This window comes from Stegodyphus dumicola, chromosome 1 (assembly GCF_044657685.1).
Source record: "Stegodyphus dumicola isolate Sdum_Otavi_A_Nest chromosome 1, ASM4465768v1".
Lineage (NCBI taxonomy): Eukaryota > Metazoa > Arthropoda > Arachnida > Araneae > Eresidae > Stegodyphus > Stegodyphus dumicola.
In genome coordinates this window covers 85,635,373-85,653,560 of record NC_140768.1, presented here as the reverse complement: position 1 = coordinate 85,653,560, position 18,188 = coordinate 85,635,373, and the positions used below count along the sequence as shown (strand labels likewise).

The 18,188-nt window shown below is 34.6% G+C and overlaps 1 protein-coding gene and 1 long non-coding RNA gene across 5 annotated transcripts in view; one reads left to right on the top strand and one right to left on the bottom strand.

Annotated features, from left to right (window-relative positions):
- Positions 1-18,188, top strand: part of LOC146999132 (uncharacterized) — a 228,634-nt gene that overhangs the window by 179,994 nt on the left and 30,452 nt on the right. The gene's annotated exons all lie outside the window — the stretch shown is intronic.
- The window catches only part of LOC118181609 (cytochrome P450 3A9-like), a 49,420-nt gene that overhangs the window by 19,668 nt on the left and 11,564 nt on the right, over positions 1-18,188 (bottom strand). For 3 of the 4 annotated variants that reach the window (XM_035350771.2, XM_085817384.1, XM_085817378.1), the window contains 4 exons: positions 15,268-15,387; positions 12,571-12,659; positions 6,735-6,880; positions 4,071-4,183 (listed from right to left, as the gene is read on the bottom strand). In XM_035350771.2, coding sequence (XP_035206662.2) covers positions 4,071-4,183; positions 6,735-6,880; positions 12,571-12,659; positions 15,268-15,387 — 468 coding nt within the window. The remainder of the gene's footprint in view (positions 1-4,070; positions 4,184-6,734; positions 6,881-12,570; positions 12,660-15,267; positions 15,388-18,188) is intronic. The other variant, XM_085817393.1, reaches the window with a different exon arrangement.

The window sequence follows — 18,188 nt, the reverse complement described above, 5'->3', positions numbered from 1 at the left end:
AGATGAAATCAATTCATTTCCAATCACGGTCGAGAAACACTGCTGCGCAAATCAGCGGAGGGAAAATGACAGCAGGCTTGTCCGCTAAAAACATAATTTTGTTTAAACAAGCAAAATTCTTCATAAATATATTTTTGCCTAAATTGGTACCACACTAGGAATGCTAAATGCGCCCCACAATTCCTGCATACGCAGTTTATATTTAAGATAATAAAGAAGGAAGGCGAAGTGAGAGCATGGTTTATTCAAGCAGCAGCAGACGAGAAAATGCGATGCGGACTAACTGTAGCCATATTTACAAGCCGTAAAATCTTTATCTCAATTCTGAGTAGGGACTGGGCTAAATAATTCGCAGTGCAAAGAACAATTACAGGAAATGTGTGACGTTAACATGCTGCAGAGTGACGAAAAACAGGAGTTAGCTACTTCGTCCTCTGAATAAGTTTTAAATTCATGTTCTCGTATTATTTTGTTATTCCTTTCAATTTTAAGTTCAGTGAAAAGTTCTGATTTTATTGATTTGACACTGATTTTTTTTTCATCGAGGAGGACTCCAAAATGTTTCATGAACTGTTATATTTAGAAAAATTTTAGAATTGTTCATCAGCTGATTTTAAATACAGAAACGCAAAGGTTTTCAAGTGGGAGGGGGTTTGTAATTGAGTCTTGTGAAGGAAAAAAAAAATGTATCAAATGTCTGTGACCGATATTGCAGATTTGGGTTCCCAATTAACAAAGGCGATAGGACTGGTCATATCAGGGATACTTTTGAACAAATGTATATCGCCTAAACATAGCCCGGACTTTGAATGATCAGGGCTGAAGGGCTGGGTCCAGAGGAGGGCTCGATTATCCCTTTGAGGGGAACGATGCCGTCACGAACCTTTTTGTGAAACATATCGGATGTTGCGTATAGTCCCTGCATTCGTCACCTCACCTACTGACCAGAGCTACACATTGTGAAAGTTTCAATCTCTAAAACAACGCGAATATTGACGAACTCTTAAGAAAAAGTCTCTGCTTTGTAGACTGAGAGAAAGCAGCATATAAAACCTATTTCCCAGAAAATGAAAAAATAAATAAGTAAATGAAAGAATAGAAAGTTAATATTAAAAAAAAACTGAATGAATGAAATTCAGCGTAAAGATAAATTAGTATATACTTTCAAAATACTTGAATATATGAGTATACATACGAAAGTATATAAATACCAGTTAAAAATATTTTCACTATTTTATGAGTAATTGACACTGCATAATTAATCTGATAATGCAAAATAATTTTATAATAGCCACAGCAAAAGCTTACAAAAGTTTGATTAAAACTCATTTCCAGAGCTAATTCAGACAGAAAAAAAGAAGAAAAAGTAAATAAAAGAAGCGAAATTTCTGTTTCGATTTAATGTATTATGAAATCTTTTATAAGCATTGATTTTTGAATTAGACAGATGTGTAGCCTTTCTAGCATGTGTTCAGAAAATGTACTTCATTTTTCTTTTAAATATACCTGTAATGGAAATTATTTTTGTGACTAACATCAAAAGCATTATTTGTGCTATTTTAATGCAAAAATAGTTTTCCATAAATTTAGAAATTTTTTATTGGTTATTGTAGATGGATAACTATTTATGTATTTAAAAGTTACTGTGAATAAAGTGAGCTATATTTAATGCATATTCGATTTTTAAAATTAGTTTAAGCTTATGTTTTATACATACTACAGTTTAGTTTAGTATGCCATAGTTACATTACCAATTTCTATAAAAATACATATAATTTCATAAGCTTAAATCTCAGCTCATATTGTTTAGTACATAATTCTTCAAAGCTCTTTGATTTTCAATAAAATACTTATGAAACTGAAGGCTAAATAAGACACTGTCAAAGCTAAAGTTAAGCAAGTGAACTCAGGTTCCTCACCAGTCTCTTCTTCCAGTGTCAGCAGCAAGAAGGCGAAGACCTGGTGAATAGACCTGACCCTTTAGTCCTGATGAAGGATACTTAATTAGAGGCGAACTAACACCTTTTAAATTCTTTATTACAGCAATGTAACCCATAACGCTACAAACACAACCATTTCCGAATATATGTATCGTTCTTTTGCATCGCTTCTTTTCCCGACTCTCTCCCTATCTCGATAGAAAGTAGAAGGAATAAACTGCATGTGTATATATATATATATATATATATATATATATATATATATTAATTTAAAATCATATTAAAGCAAATTCCGATATTATATGCAGATACGGCAAAACGGAATCAATATAAACAATCAGAGCGTGATTTAGCTTCGGGTTTATTAGAACTTATTATTTACTATTTTTATTTTTAAGGTATATATATATGTGTGTGTGTGTGTAAGAAAAAAAATATGTAAAAGATTAAATTAGTAGCGTAAATTAATTTCCCTTCTCTATTCTAAAATTAGCAACATTTATTTGCACTGCGTAATTTCGACAAAAATCTCTGCCATATGACTCTTACGTAATTTTGGTAATGTAAATTGAACTAAAACTCAAGCAGCCAATAATAATTTTCCAGCAATATTAACTATCCAATCAAAGTGTTTTGAGAACCAAAACTAACTCAGTTTGACTTAAGATTTCATCTTGAACATAACGCACTTGCTTTCCACACTTTGCCTTAGCTCGACTGTAGTCTGTTTGCTCCTTCTTTTTTACTGCAAATCTGTCAAAAATGTAAGTCTTTTGGAATAGGCATATTTAATGTGCCGACTTGTGTGTAGTCGCAACATGTTGCTGAAAATAAAACTGAAGATTTAATCTGCCTTCGCCTCCAATTTCCTAGTCATTATAGATCAACACTTCTACGCCATCAAAATTCTTGTTCCTTAATATATTACATATATATTAACAATAAAGGTGTTAAAAGGTTTTTTCAAAACAGAAATCCTGTACTAAGGCTGTTGAGATTGTAAAATAAGTTAACACCATCCAGAAATCTTTGTGTAATAAACAAGGATCAATTAAAATGTGAAATTAATGCGAGAATTGAAAAAGAACCAATGACCAAATTATTCTTGTTTAAATCAGAATGATCTAAAATGAAAACTAAATTATTGAATAAAGTAATGATGCTATTAAATAAATACTATAAAATTAAACTATCTTCAGGGGTGTCCAGTTTGAAATTATGTCCTTAACTGTCATCAGGTATCCTAAAAAGCTAAAAAGTTGTAAGGGCCTTTATTAAATGTAACTTGCGGCAAATCCTCATTAAGACTGTAAGCGACTTATCGCTATGTCTAATATGAAAACAAAAACACAAGAAGACTGTAAAAAAACCTTTTATTTAAAATTAAGTTGAACAGAAGGCAGTAGTAAGTAGAACAGAAGGATACTTTTAAATTAAACATCCCCTGAAGACATGCTAACTTGAGTGAATTCAACTATCAGTAAACTTATCTTATTCTATTCCTTAATTAATTTTTTCATTTTAGCTCATGTTGTTTTTGTTGTAGTTGCTAATGCTCACTTGTCCGACCTATAGTCAGCCCAAGCCCACGAAAATCCTCATCGCAAGGAGCGCAAGTTTACTCCTGTCGTTAGCCACCTTACAGGTGACAATGCGATTTACCTCAGTTCTGCCCCCAATATTGATGGAGAGCCCCCGGGGGGGACGGGTCGGAGGGTCTCCCACCCCTCTTCCCTACCATCAACCTCTCGAGAGGACTTTCGGCTCACCGTATATTTAGAGTGCCTCCCATGTCGCACGGACACTATACATTTACAAACATCTATGCCTTATCCGGAATTCAAACCCGGGCCCTTCGGCACGGAGTTAATCATTATACCGGTTAGGCGGCGTTTTAGCTCATTTTTACTTCAACAACAATAATTTGGCCATTGACTTTCCAGTTCTCACATTAATTTCACATTTTGATTGATTCTTGTTTATTACAGAAGTAATACCTGGATAATATTTTACTCTTATTTGGCTTAATGCATACATATATTATATACATAAAGAGAGAAAGAAAAATTTCTTAATATTTTTAAATACTTAATAAACTTTTTCTCACTCTCATTCGAAACTTCTACTTACGTAGCCTTTTTCTTTCCTTTCCTTGATGACTTCTAAAGTTACAGTTCGGAAGAAATCCCCTGATATCACGTTTCTGAATCCTAAGGCGATTCTTAGCCATTTTGGTAAAAAGACTGAAAAATTTGAATTTTTTCTTTTGTTTACTTCTTACAGAAGAAGCGACACACACATATATTATTAATATCGAAAGTTTTTAATTTCTTTTATTCATAAAGTCTTATCTCATGAATAAAAGAAAAAAATATGACAACTACTAGTACGTTTTCATTTGTGTTTAAGAAAATTTAAGAAATTCCAAACTTTTAATTTTTGGAAAAAGTAAATGAGGTTTGAAATGTGGAAAAGTATCCATTACATTATTTCTGAATATGTCCAATGCATAAAAAATTCCCAGTTTTTTATACTTTCTAAATGAAAGCTGGTAAAAAATTATTCATTGTTTAGTTTCGATCTGGCCTCACAGACATTTTCATAATATAAGAGCAACAGTGATTTAACAACGCCCTTGTAAATTTCGTAAACAAACCTGCATTAAGTTTCGCATACAATACCAGCAGTAACTTTCAATTACGATGTGCTAGTGCACGAAAATTCCCAACAGGATTTTCAATTTCTTCTGCAGTGAAGCATTTTCAACTTCTTCTGCCTTGAAAACTTTAAATTATATCTGATAAATTAATATGAAAGATAAGAAAACTGAAGCAGTAATGAATCGTTTTTACTTATTTTGAAAAATGCTCACAATATATTTAAAAAACCTTTTTGGGGTGTTTATAGCATTCCCTATCAGTATGGCTTAATTCTTATACATATATCAAAGCAGACAATTCTTATAAATACTCCCTAAATTAGTTTCGTTACATAAGTAAAATTAGAATTTCTGCTGCATTAAAATATGTTATTAATTCTATAACGTAAGTAAGTTTAGAGGGGAGTGTAATGACAAGAAAGAAATAATAAATGTTTCATATAAGCTATTTGATGGAATAACAGAATGAATTTGAATCATCATAAAAATCTTTAAATAATCCTTATTTCTAAAGTGATGAAAATTAAGAATGAAATTTGGTGTAATGCTATTAAATCGATCTATCGAAAATGGACTTGCCCTTATTAACTTTGTACAGTATAAGTATAGCCAACAACAAATTGAGCTTTTATTGAGTTTATATTCCTTCACTCAACTGCATTCCATACGGAATTATAAATAAAGTTTTAACTCTGGCTGTTACTAATGTCAATGAAGATTGGCCACAACACTACCCAACATAAGATGACAGTAAATTAGAAACATGGAATACTGTCAATATTCGCTTTTTTTATGGACTCGAGTGTATAAGTAGAGAACTCACAAATCAACAGAAAAACAGTATATAATGTACGTAAAACTGACATTATGCATTTCAAAGATCTCACCATAGCTTCTTCAAGGGCTGTTATAACAAAATGCTACTTAGTATCGCACGCCTGTGTACAAACAGAGAAGAAGAGCATTCAAGAAAGTTCTGCAAAATGGTAGAGCTATCAATTGTAGGTACTTCTTGGATATCCAGATGCAAATAAGATCTGAAATTTGTTTATTTGGCCGAAAAAGAAAGATTTTTATGGTTCTTAGAAGCTTCTATGGAATCTATTTCTAAAACTTTAAGAAGTATTTTGAATAGTTTTAGTATCGGAGTAAAGAATGATTTTCCAGATAATAATATTGCGTAGTGGATGATTTATAACCTTCTAAGAAAACTTTTTTTATTTATTGATACAAAACTCTAGGTTAAATTGTTGTATATTAAGCCACATCGATAAATATTAAGAGAGAATTTCTCAAGAATTCGCATTAGAGTCACGTAGGAGAGAATAGTGAATTTTATTAGTAGAAGAAAAGATAACTCATGAAAGTGAAACGTATAAAAATTGTATGCAGTTTTAGAAGTAGTCAAACACATATCTTTTCTCCGATTAGCAAGAAAATTGTATTTATTTGAACAATTTATTGTAAGTATTGTATTTTGTGCATCTAATAAAGTTCGCAGTTTAGTACTTAAAGACCCTATTGCAGATGCGAATTCCTAGGATTTTTATAGCATTCTGTTTTAGTATGTCTTAATATACACACATCAAAGCAGACTGTTCCTATAAACTGAACATAAAACGCTAGAGAAAAATTCCTGTATAAACCTAACGAAAAATTCATAATCACCCTTTGTACAACATTGTTAGCTGGAAATTCCAATTTTCAGTTCTTTTGTTGCTAAAAATTATTCAAAATATTTATTCAATTGTTTAATTACATATCTTGCAGAATTTTTATACCTATCAAAATCTTCCTCATGTATTAACTTATTATTAGTTTAATGATCTAAGATTCTTCAGTTGTTCTTTTTTCCCTTTTTTTTCAATAGATGGTGTTACAGATTTGTTTCACATTTATTAAACTTTCTATATTTGTGGCTTCGCATATGTCTCTGCACCACGTTTTCTTTGCTTTTTTAATTAGCCAAAAAAAATTTTCCTCTAAACAGAATAAAACTTACATTTAGAAACTTTCCATGTTTTGAAATTTCAATTATTTTGTCTGCTACTTTGCATTCCTTTTTAAGTAAATTTTTTAAACTGTAACATTTTGTACCATAAGAAATATAAAGCTAAAAATATCCCTTTACTTACATAAAATGAAAATCCGAAACCCAGAAAAATCTCCAAATACTTTCTTCACGTTCTTCACGAATATATTATTAGGATCATTGTGGTAATCTATCTTTGTAGCAAAAGCCGAAGAAGCGATGACATCCATTGTGAAAGCACCAAATATCCTGCAATACGTAGAAGTGAAAACTGGAATAGGTTACAGTGTGTCGTCAAATGAAATGAACTGCTATAAAAAAATGAAGAATTGTATTTTATATTAAACCAACTGGCTTTAACTACTCAGAAACAGATTAGCACCTTTGTTTAATTTTTATCAATTAACATTTCGCTAAATATTCCAAGTAAAATCACTTGAAGCATTCTAATAATCCTATTCCCACGACCTCCTTCTTTGGCCCCAATATTGTTACGAAATGCTCAGCCCAGGTAAGATTGCTTCCTCGCAAGGCGGGTTTTGGGTTGCCATAAAATGGCAAGGGAAGGCAGGGTTGATACATTTGGAGACAAAATTCGCGATATGCCATAGACGGATGGAGAACCTTCTAGAACGTGTTCTTACCGGTTTGGCATGGAATGTTCTCGAACGTAGGCCAAAAGCTATATAAGCTATACGCGGATTTATATAAGCTATACGCGGAAGCTGTGTCTCATATTCGATCGCGAGTCTAATGAGAGTCTCGTAGTCGATTTTTATCGTCTGTTCTACTGTCGAGTTGGAGCATCGAGAGTGTGCATCGTTGAGGCTATCGACGAGTGCACCGTGAAAAAGTTGTACCATGGAGAGTCTCGAGAGTAGGTTGAGTTCCGAGATCGAGCGAACTGAGTCGGGAGTTTTACTCTAGTGCTTTGCCGTGAAGCTATTTTCCCCGTTATAGCCTGATAGCCTGAAGACTGTGTTGCTGATTGTTTCAGCGTAATTGTCGTAGTTTTTCGACGACTGTAAACATGTGTTTTTTGGAGCTGCCTTGAGTAATACTGGCTAATAAATTGTGTTTTCATTCTTCATCAAGTGTTATCGTCAATCACTCAAAATCCACGAACCCGTAAGAACGCAACAATATAAATAGAATGTATCTGGAGATCATATAAATTTATGTATCGACTTTATTTTAAGTATGTACACTTTTAATTACCAGCATAGCGTACTTTTAAATATCTTCCCATCATACTGTATACGCCTGTTATATATATGCAGACCGTACTTTTAAGTATTTTCAGACCCTATGCTTTCATATACTTGCTTTTAAAATACGGAGTGGTTATAATTAAACTTCCCCTATAAAACACATCCTACAGCGCAAATAGGTGAACGGAATGCAACGAAATTTTGTATATCGGCTATACAAGAGATGCGCTCACGGAATTTCGAAAAATAAATTTTAGTTCCAAAATGTCCACCAGAGGGCGCCTTTTCGGGTAAAACATGAAATTTAACAAAATAAACGACCAAAACGGAATACAGTAACAATATTAACAATCCAGAACAAGAAATATGAGTAAAAAAAAGCAAACCGGGGAAAAAACCGGGGAGATTTGCATGCTTGGGAAGAAGAAGAAGCTTTATGCAAAAAGAGTATAAAACGTTTGCAGACGTTGTCATGTTTAAGTCAATGTTTCCGGCTGTACTAATGGCGGTCTCTTTAGTTGAACGTGCGTTATTGGTGAAGCTGTTTTACGAAAACAAGGGAAATGCTTCTGCTGCAGCTCGTGAATTTCGTCGTAGAAAGGTTTTGGTTTGGTTTATTTAATTATGGCAAAGCACACTAGGGCTATCTGCCTAAGGGGAGTGATGTCTTCGCAGAGGACTTTTTAATGGGAGCTGGCTCGTATATACGTTACACATGGGGAAAACCACGAAAACGCCCATGCAGCCAGCCCGTTCGCGGGATTCGAACCTTGGACCGAATTACCAGTGTTCAGCGACTTTACCGCTCGACCGCTGGTGGGCCGCCGTCGTAGAAAGAACCTACGGCGTGGATCAGTGTCTACTAAAAGTATTCGGATCATGATTAAGAGATGGGGAAATTAGGAGTTCAACCTGGAAGAGGCCGTGAACATGTGACACCGGTACTTGTTGATCCTGTCAAGACAGCTGTTGACGCACAGTCCCAGACTTCAGAGTTTGGGGACAGTAGCGCGCGTGCAGTTTCTCGACAGACAGGCTATTCTTACAACACCGTCCAATAAGTACTCAGAAACATAATGCACTACTTCCCATACAAGATTTGCCATACGCAGGAGCTGCTTGATAGAAACAAGCCACCACGTCTCTCATTCGCAGTCCGTTTTTTCAACAGAATGACTGTTGATCTGTCATGGCCTTGAAACATTCTGTGGAGCGACGAGGCTCATTTCTACCTCAGTGGGACAGTCAACACACGAAGTTGCCGCATTTGGGCTAAGGAAAAACCTCGGATCCACACTGATATTCCCCTACAGTCTTCAAAGGCCAATGTCTGGTGTGGATTCACGGCAACATTCATTATTGGATCATTCTTCTTTGAGGAAGTCGGTGAACGTGGGCCTGTCACATGTTCCATTACGGGCCGTCAATGCATGACATGCTGCAGACGTTTGTTGTGCCGCAACTACAGCAAAGTCGGGTCCTTACATCGACCACTTTCATGCAGGATGGTGCGCCTCCACATATCCATGGGTCCGCGAAGGCGCTATTGCTCCAACACTTCCGGGGAACGTGTTGTTAGTCGCTCCTTTCCTAATCCATGGCCACCACGTTCGCCGGATCTAACTCCGTGCAATTTCTGGTTATGGGGCTATTTAAAAAGTCTGGTGTATCGTGTAGATGTTGCGACGTTGAACGACTTAAAGAACTCCATAACGCTTCATGAGCGAAGCCTCACAACTGATCAGTTACGATCTGCTGTTGAACACATTGCCCATTGACTTGAAATTTTGCAGGTGAATGAGGGTGGTCACGTGGAGCACCTTTCCCTACATCGTCCTGGACACGATTAACAACTGCTCCCCTTGTGCAATTTCGTCCTAATCTGTTCTTGTTTCTGCAAGCTGAACAGTTTTTGTTTCTTTCTTACCTTTACTTATTGTAATTCGATGAAAAGGTGATGAGAAACTAGTCAGTAAATGTTAATATTGTTTCTGTATCCTGTTTTGGTATAGTTTATTATGTTAAATTTCATGTTTTCCCGAAAACAGCCCTCTGGTGGACATTTAAGAACCAAAATGGTTTTTCCAAAATTCCGTAAGCGCATCTCGTGTATAGCCCATATACAAAATTTCGTTGCTTTCCGTTCACGCGTTTGCGCTGTAGGATGCCTTTTATAAGGAAGTTAATTATAACCACCCGATATGTCAGCAGACCTTATACTGTTAAGTATGAGTAATCGCTAAGTATTGGATCTTGACTTAAAGTTCAAGTATGTCAAGTTCAATCAAATACTTGAGTTAGTATGAATCCGGACCTTCTTCATGAGTGAATCGCAGTTCTTACGCACTGCGAAGTTGTAAATGATCAACAGAAAACGATCTTGCATTTTTAGAGCTAGTTCTACGTTCTACGATATCTCTTCTTGCCTTAAAGAATATTGAACTCACATCTTTTAGTTCTGTTTTAGATGAATTTCTTTCTTTTTTTTTTTTTTTTTTTCTCAAAAATACTTATTTTCTAGCAGCTGCAATATTTTTCTGCTTTCTCTAGCTTATTTACAAGATATACAAGAAACGTTTACATACAGGAGTTTACTGAGTTTGATTTATCATTTTTGATATGTTCTGACAGTTCTACACAAATGGCTGTTTGATATCGTGCTCTATCAATAATGTTTTCTTGATTCCCGCTTCTTACATAGGTCGTAATTAAGAAGTCACATTTTTCAAGTGAACATAGGAATATCCTACTATATTGTGATGTTCGAAAACGTCGTCTACACACATTATCTCCATAAGTATTCATCCTTAACTAATGAGAAATATTAATTTTATTATCAGTTAGAAATTAACTAATTACATTATACACTGAAGTGACAAAAGTCATGGGATAGCAATATGCAAATATACAGATGGCAGTAGTATCGCGTAGAAAATGTATAAATGCGAAGTGCTTTGGCAGGACTTTCATTTGTGTTCAAGTTATTCATGTGAAGAGGCTTTGACGTGATTATGGCCGCACGACGAGAATTAACAGACTTTGAACGCGGAATGGTAGTTGGAGCTAGACGCATAGGTCATTCCATTTCGGATATCGTCAGGGAATTCAACATTCCAAGATCCACAGTGTCAAGAGTGTGCCGAGAGTATCTAATTTCAGGCATAACATCCCACCATGGACAGCGCAGTGACCGACCACCTGCACTTAACGACCAATACCAGCGACGTCTGCGTAGAGTTGTCAACGTTCACAGACAAGCAACATTGCGTCAAATAACTGCAGAAATCAATGTGGGACGTACGAGGGACGTGCCGATAGGACAGTGCGGCGAAATTTGTCTTCCTTGGGCTATGCCAGCAGAAGACCGACTCGAGTGCCTTTACTGACAGCACGACATCGCCTGCAGCGACTCTCGTGGGCTCGTGAGCATATCGGTTGGTCCCTAAACGAATGGAAAACCGTGGCTTGGTCAGATGAGTCACGATTTCAGTTGGTAAGAGCTGATGGTAGGGATCAAGTGTGGCGCAGACCCCACGAAGCCATGGACCCAAGTTGTCAACAAGGCACTGTTCAAGCTGGTGGTGGTTCCATAATGGTCTGGGCTGTTTTTACATGTCATGGACTTTGTCCTCTGGTGCAAGTGAATCGATCATTGGCTGGAAATGGATACCTTCAGCTACCTGGAGATCACTTACAGCCATTCATGGACTTCACGTACTCAAACAATGACGGGATATTTATGGATGACAATGCGCCATGTCACCGGGCCACAATTGTTCGCGATTGCTTAGAAGAACATTCTGGACAATTCCAGCGAATGATCTGGCCACCTAGATCGCCCGACATGAATCTCATCGAACATTTACGGGACATCATCAAGAGGTCAGTTCGTACCCAAACCCTGCACCGTCAACACAGCATGGCTCAATATTCCTGCAGGGGACTTCCAACGACTTCTTGACTCCATGCCACGTCGAGTTGCTGCACTTCGCCGGGCAGAAGGAGGACCGACAAAATATTAGGAGGTATCCCATGACTTTTGTCACTTCAGTGTATTATTCAATCATAAATTTGTTTGCAGTAAGGTGCAAACATTTTTAAAGAATCTCAATGTTGCCGTTAGGGAATACTTCGGGAAATGAAATCTAAATTTTTTATACGATCATGATGGAATAAAAATTCAGTTTTTGCCGAATATTTATTATTCATTAACTAAAAGTTAATAGTTTATTAGAAAACGAATTCTTTGAAATATGCTTAATAAGCATTTTTAAAAGCCCAGCTAAAATTGTAATTGCAAAAGCTGTTTGAAATAAGCCGAAACCAATGTAAGAAAAAACAAAAATGAAACCTTTATTAAGTTTTTACTCAAAATACTTGAAACACGTGTTTTAAAAAAATGAATTAAATCAGCACATTTGCTCCTAGATATAACTGCAAATTTTCACTTAAAAGTATGGAACGTTTATTCTCTAACTTCGAGCAGGCAGAATCTAATTAAGGCCTGGAACCCTAGTATGATGTTGTTTCAGAGGCATTCTAGTTTATGAAAGGAAGGTTTATAAAAAATTATTATTTTGTTTATCAGGCTTCTAAAATCTAGGATCTTAAGTCCAGACTTTGGGTTTTTGGGTTATAATCACACCATGCAGGGAGGTAGGAAATTTAAAAATATGAGCAAGTCTTTTATAATGACAGCATATTTATTAATTATAAAAAACAACATACTCTTTGCAGTCAACTGGTTCCTGGTTTACAGCATGCTTTTCAAACGTTTGTAACACAGTTTTTGCGCAGTCGTTTATAATGTGGGACATCTATAATACGTAAATAAAAATATTAAATTTTTTATATACTTGCACATTATTCTTTCAGTATTATTAAAAATCATCATGTTAATTACTGTTAGAAAATACATCAGATTTTGCAAAATTAGTTTGAATGATTTTGGCTAGTCTTGAATGGTTCTACACAGAATAAAAAAATAGTACAAAATTCGTTATATGGGTTCCATTTAGAAATAATTTTTTAACATTTTGTTAGTTTATATATACTTAATTTCTTATATTTTATTTAATTTTTTATTTTCAAATTCTAAGAGCAATTTCGTCAAAATCTAGTAGCTTGTTGATGAATCTCTAGTTTTTTCAGTCTTAAAGAAAAGAATTCTTTCAAGTGTTTCTTAGTCAGGACTTTTTCCTTCTATGGACTATTCGAATTTTCCTGAGCGTATCGGATTGATTTTAATTTATAGAATCGATTGCCAACACACACAAGGCTGGAATATGAAAGTTCCTATCATTTATTTAAAATTTCTAAAACCAGAAGCAACAAAATACTTTTGTGAAACTTTTATTGTCCTTCTATATTTCCCGCAGCGTTGTGCAAAACCCGGTACCAAAGATGTGCAAGTCTCCGTATGTAAGTTAATAAATCCAATACTTACCTGTTCTATCGCTTCATCTTTCGTCCACAGTTCAGCTCTTACCAGGATGCAAATTAGTACGTGTATATAATAAAGGAATTCCTAAAGGTTATAAAGAGAGCTTTAGCAGCGTTGGTGACAGTTATGATATTTCACTGCTCAAATCAGAGAATTGCTTTACAGCATTTTTCTAACCAATACATTTAGATTGCTAACCAATAGATTTGCTCATACATTTAAATCAGTTTGAGCCAACGCTTCATAGGCTTCTGCTCTGTGAGTCTTCAGCGCAAAAATTTGTAATTGTATTTTATGTTATTTTAAATCCAGCAGGCTACGTAGATTGTTCTGTAAGCGCAAGCCGTGCATTTTTTTAAGTTTAAAATTTTAAACAAAAGTGTAATTTAAACCTTCTGAGTTTGCGTTACTTCCCTGGATGGGGAGATCAGTCTCTTGACAGTTTCATCAGGGATTATCCACTCTCTTGATGGTCCGAATGAAGTGATCTATACTTGATGAATTTCTAAAACAGTTCGGATATAAAAAGTGTCTCATCATTCTAGGAATCAAATCATAATTCCAGAACGTAAGCTCGGGTAATGTGAGGGAAAGCAGATCATTTCCGAGCTTTAATACCAAAGTACTTTAATAAACTCATTTGATGGAATATCAAATTATGTCGCATTATTTACGTGTAGTAACGCATTACACTCCCCGTTGTCAGAAAGATGATGTAAGTGAGAAACTTCCTTTACTGAAAAAACAGAAAAGAAATTAAGGTGGAGTATGTTAAATTTTAATCTGAAAATATTCTAACAGTGCAATTATCTGATTTAAAATTTATTGTGTTTAATATTACACATCAGTGTAATCTAGTCAAAATCGAAGCGATGTGTAATGTAATGTAATCATAATATTACATAAAAGAATCTCGTTTTATTTAATTAACAAATCACTGTTTGCTACGTAGTAGCAAAAATGGATCATCATTTCACTCGCGCTAATGCAAAGCAAACTAATTTTGCTCCAGGAAATTCTCTTTTAGATTATATTAAAAATCAAACCTAAAGCAATTCAACGTTCTCAAGAAATATCTGAGAAACGATTTTGTCTCTTGGAATAAACTATCAGTATGAGCACATGGGAATCCAGCATTCTCGAGAAAGACACCTTCGTTCTTACGTACCTCATTTTAAACCAACATTGATGTTCATTTCTGTATAGTAAACGTTCGTTTATCACCTCTTCATAATCTGTTTTGTCTCATTGTAACTAATGGTGTCCTAAATGCTCAAACAATGTCTCCTCATGTGTACGAAGAAAATATCTTTCTTTGATGTCTTACGTACTGGGATTCAAAGTCGGATAACTATGCGCAATTTTGGAAGCCAAGGGGCGCAAATACTTCTCGCTTGTTACAAAAAGTGATAAAAAACATTTAAAAAAGGACTTTTAATTAAAACAATTATTGGCAAAAATAGAAAGCTTATTCTTATTAATTTCTCATTATTAATAAATTAACTCAATAACCTTAATTAATTCTCTGCTCACCTTATAAAAATGTTTAAGTTTTGTGCAGTTTTCTGAAATTATCCTGGGACCAAAATTATCATGAACTGAAAGTCTATTTTGATTCTACTTTAAAAGATGTTTAGCAGCTCAAATCTTTTCAAGAAAATTTTATAAATCTTCACTTATGTAGGGAGTTTCGATTTACTCTCATTTATAAGTAATTCAAACAATTTCGGATTAAAATTTGCCTTTTTTTTTTTTCTGATTATGCCTAACATTTATGATTTATTAAACTCATAGTATAATTATTATAAAGTAAGCAAAAAATAAACTTTATCGGTAACTCTTAAAAGTGTATCCAATTGCTTATAATTTAATATATATACTATACATGTCACACATATTTCATTTTCGGTCTTATTTGACTCCTCTGCACTGACTTCTTGGACAAGACAACAACAACCCATAGTTCATGGAATGCAACTTACTTTCCTCATTTTCTTGGATGTGAAAGCTGGTGTGATTATAGTTCGCACCCTTTTCCATGTTTCTCCTCTCAGTCCTGAAACCATGTTGTCAAATGTAGGGTCACCCATCACAAAGTCGTCCTATGGAATTAAAATATTAGCATATTTCCTCAAATCTCCAATATTTTTTATTACAAACGTGAAAATATACACACTCTAAATTCTTTTTCGGGAAGAAAATCGAAGCTGCGTAAGATGTTTATTAAAGAACAGCAATACTTTTCGCCAGTTTTACAGCTAAGAAGTATTTAAATCACAAACAGGAAAAAAAATAGATGCAAACCTTTTGTAGTTTATGCTCAAGAAACTTGTAATAAATGGTTTTAAAAATATGCACAGTAAGAATGATAATGATAGTACTCGCACTAGAAAAATTATAAAATAAAGAGATAAAAATTCAGAAGAGGTATCCCGACTATTGCTCTGGCTTTTGCAGTGAGTTAATTGCCATAAATGAAGGTCTTGATTCTCTTGTGTCATTCATTCATTCATTGATGGAAAAGAAATCTGGATCCTGTCTGATAGCAAAAGTTCTATTTAACACTTAGTATACTGTCACAGTATAAGAGATAATATAGGAATGAATAATTCTTAAAAATCTGGAGCACCTTTCCTTTTTTCACCAAATTCACCTACAGTGGACTGCCCTTCCCATTTTGACATCTTGGGCAGTGAGATTGCAGGCGCCGGGTGGGGAAATGCCTTGGTACAGAGCGTTTATAATTAAAGTGACCCTATTCAGACCACTCTAGAACCCGTTCTACTTATTGAATTTTGGCGAAATCTGGTATATATGTTATATAGACCATGGAGAAATGATTTCTGCAATAAAAATAAATACTTCAAATTTTGATCACCAGGGGGAATTATGACGCCTAAAGAACAAAAAAATCTGTCAGAATCATTAAAATTTATTCAATTACAGAATGTGCTCAACGTGTGCTCCATTGACATTAATTACATTTCGAAAGCGCTAGTTCCACTAGTGCACCTCTGATATCAGAGTAATCAACCCGGTGGCTCTCTGACATTTGATTGCAACAGGCAAGATCAAACCACACTCACCCGCTTCCTCAGTGGGCATCTTTATATCTTTAACATAATCTGAAGATTTCAAGTGAAGTCCGCACCACGTGTTCTCCTGATAACATTCTTGCTTGCTTGGGGTTCTCTAGGCAGAATCTTACAGAGAATCTATTATTGTATCTGAATTTCTTTAGGATGGACAATGTCATGGACCCGATTTAGTCCTGCTAATCTTTGAGGATGAGCAACAACAAGAAAAATATGCACTGACGATGGAGAACATTGTTTCCATCGAAGGTACATCGATGGAGAACACTGTTTCCATTCAAGGAAAGTGTGTTAAGCATGACAGAAGAACTAGAATTTGAAATTAAATATGTAAAATCCAGTTTATTTGAAATAGCAAGTGCCAAGTTTTCTATAAAACACCTCTTACCGTAGGTTGATTTTCTTTTTTGAAAAAAGATAGAAATTGCTTAGTTTTCCATTCCATCGATGGTAATGTTTTTTGAAATATTTCGCAAGAAACAAACCTTAGAATTTACATTTTAAACTTTCCATTTAATCACTTAAAAATATCAATTAAAAATTTTATTTAATCTTAAAAAATATCAATAACCAGAAAAATATTTCTAAATAATTATTTATATCTACTATTACGAAAATATTCTGTACATTTTAAAGAATTACTGATTAAACCCCATCCATGTCCCATGCTGAAAAAGGTTAGCGACTAGAAAATCAATGGTTCGAATTCCGGCAAGGAAACGATTGAATCAGAATTTTTCTTGGGTTCGAAAAACTTCATACTCTCTACAAAGTGACATTCGGAAAATGCATCATAAAAATCAAAAATACTACAGTTCGAAAACATGAATATTTATAAAAATGCGAATTACATAAAACATGAATGAAAATTCATATTTTTCTATAAATAACCTTAATTTTCCCGCTTTGTAAATCCAGTTCTAGAATAGAATCAATATCATAAGTAATCATTCTACAGACATACTTTATCAGGGAATAGCAAAATTCCATCTGGAATGCTCATATTGTAAATTTTTATTGAAATTTTTGATGCTCCAATTTTTGGTAGTTCATCCACTTTCATACACCTCTTTTAACATGATGCGAAACTGAATTGACGTAATGCAAGAATAAAAATGAATACTTGGAATAAATCATCTGAACAGCGCTTTCACATTCGACCATTTTTGTATGAAACACAACTTACGCAAACATTTGAATGTTCTGTTTCACAATCTTCAGAGTTATCTCTATAGCCTTGAGCACTGGCTCATTACTTGGAAAATCACAATTAACGTCGCTAAATGTGCTGCCAATGATATTCACACGCTCCCGAATCCGGTACCCTACCATTCATTCAAAGTTCTTCGATGACTATGTCCCCTGATCAAATTCATATAAGTATCTAGGAGTGATACTTGATTCCAAATTAATCTGGCGTCTTCATATTGATTATACACTCAATAAATCGAAAACCGTCAGAACCCAACTTTACCCCCTTCTATTCTAGGCCGAAAGAATTAAAAACAAAGCTCTTCTCTATACTTCCATCATTCGACCAATATTTTTGCATGTTTGCACCATCTGGGGTTCAGCTGCAAAAACACACATAAAAAAACTTCAAGGCTTTCAAAGTAAGATCCTGCGTTTAGTCCTTAATGCAGCCTATTATGTCCGTACTGATTTGATTCATTCGGATCTTAACATTAAACTCATAGACGTTGTTATTAAAAAACTTAGTCAAAATTTATTCCTCAAAATTGAACAGACTGATAACTGTGCACTTCAACAGTTACCAGCCTACGATCCTACTATTCGCAGCTCGCTGA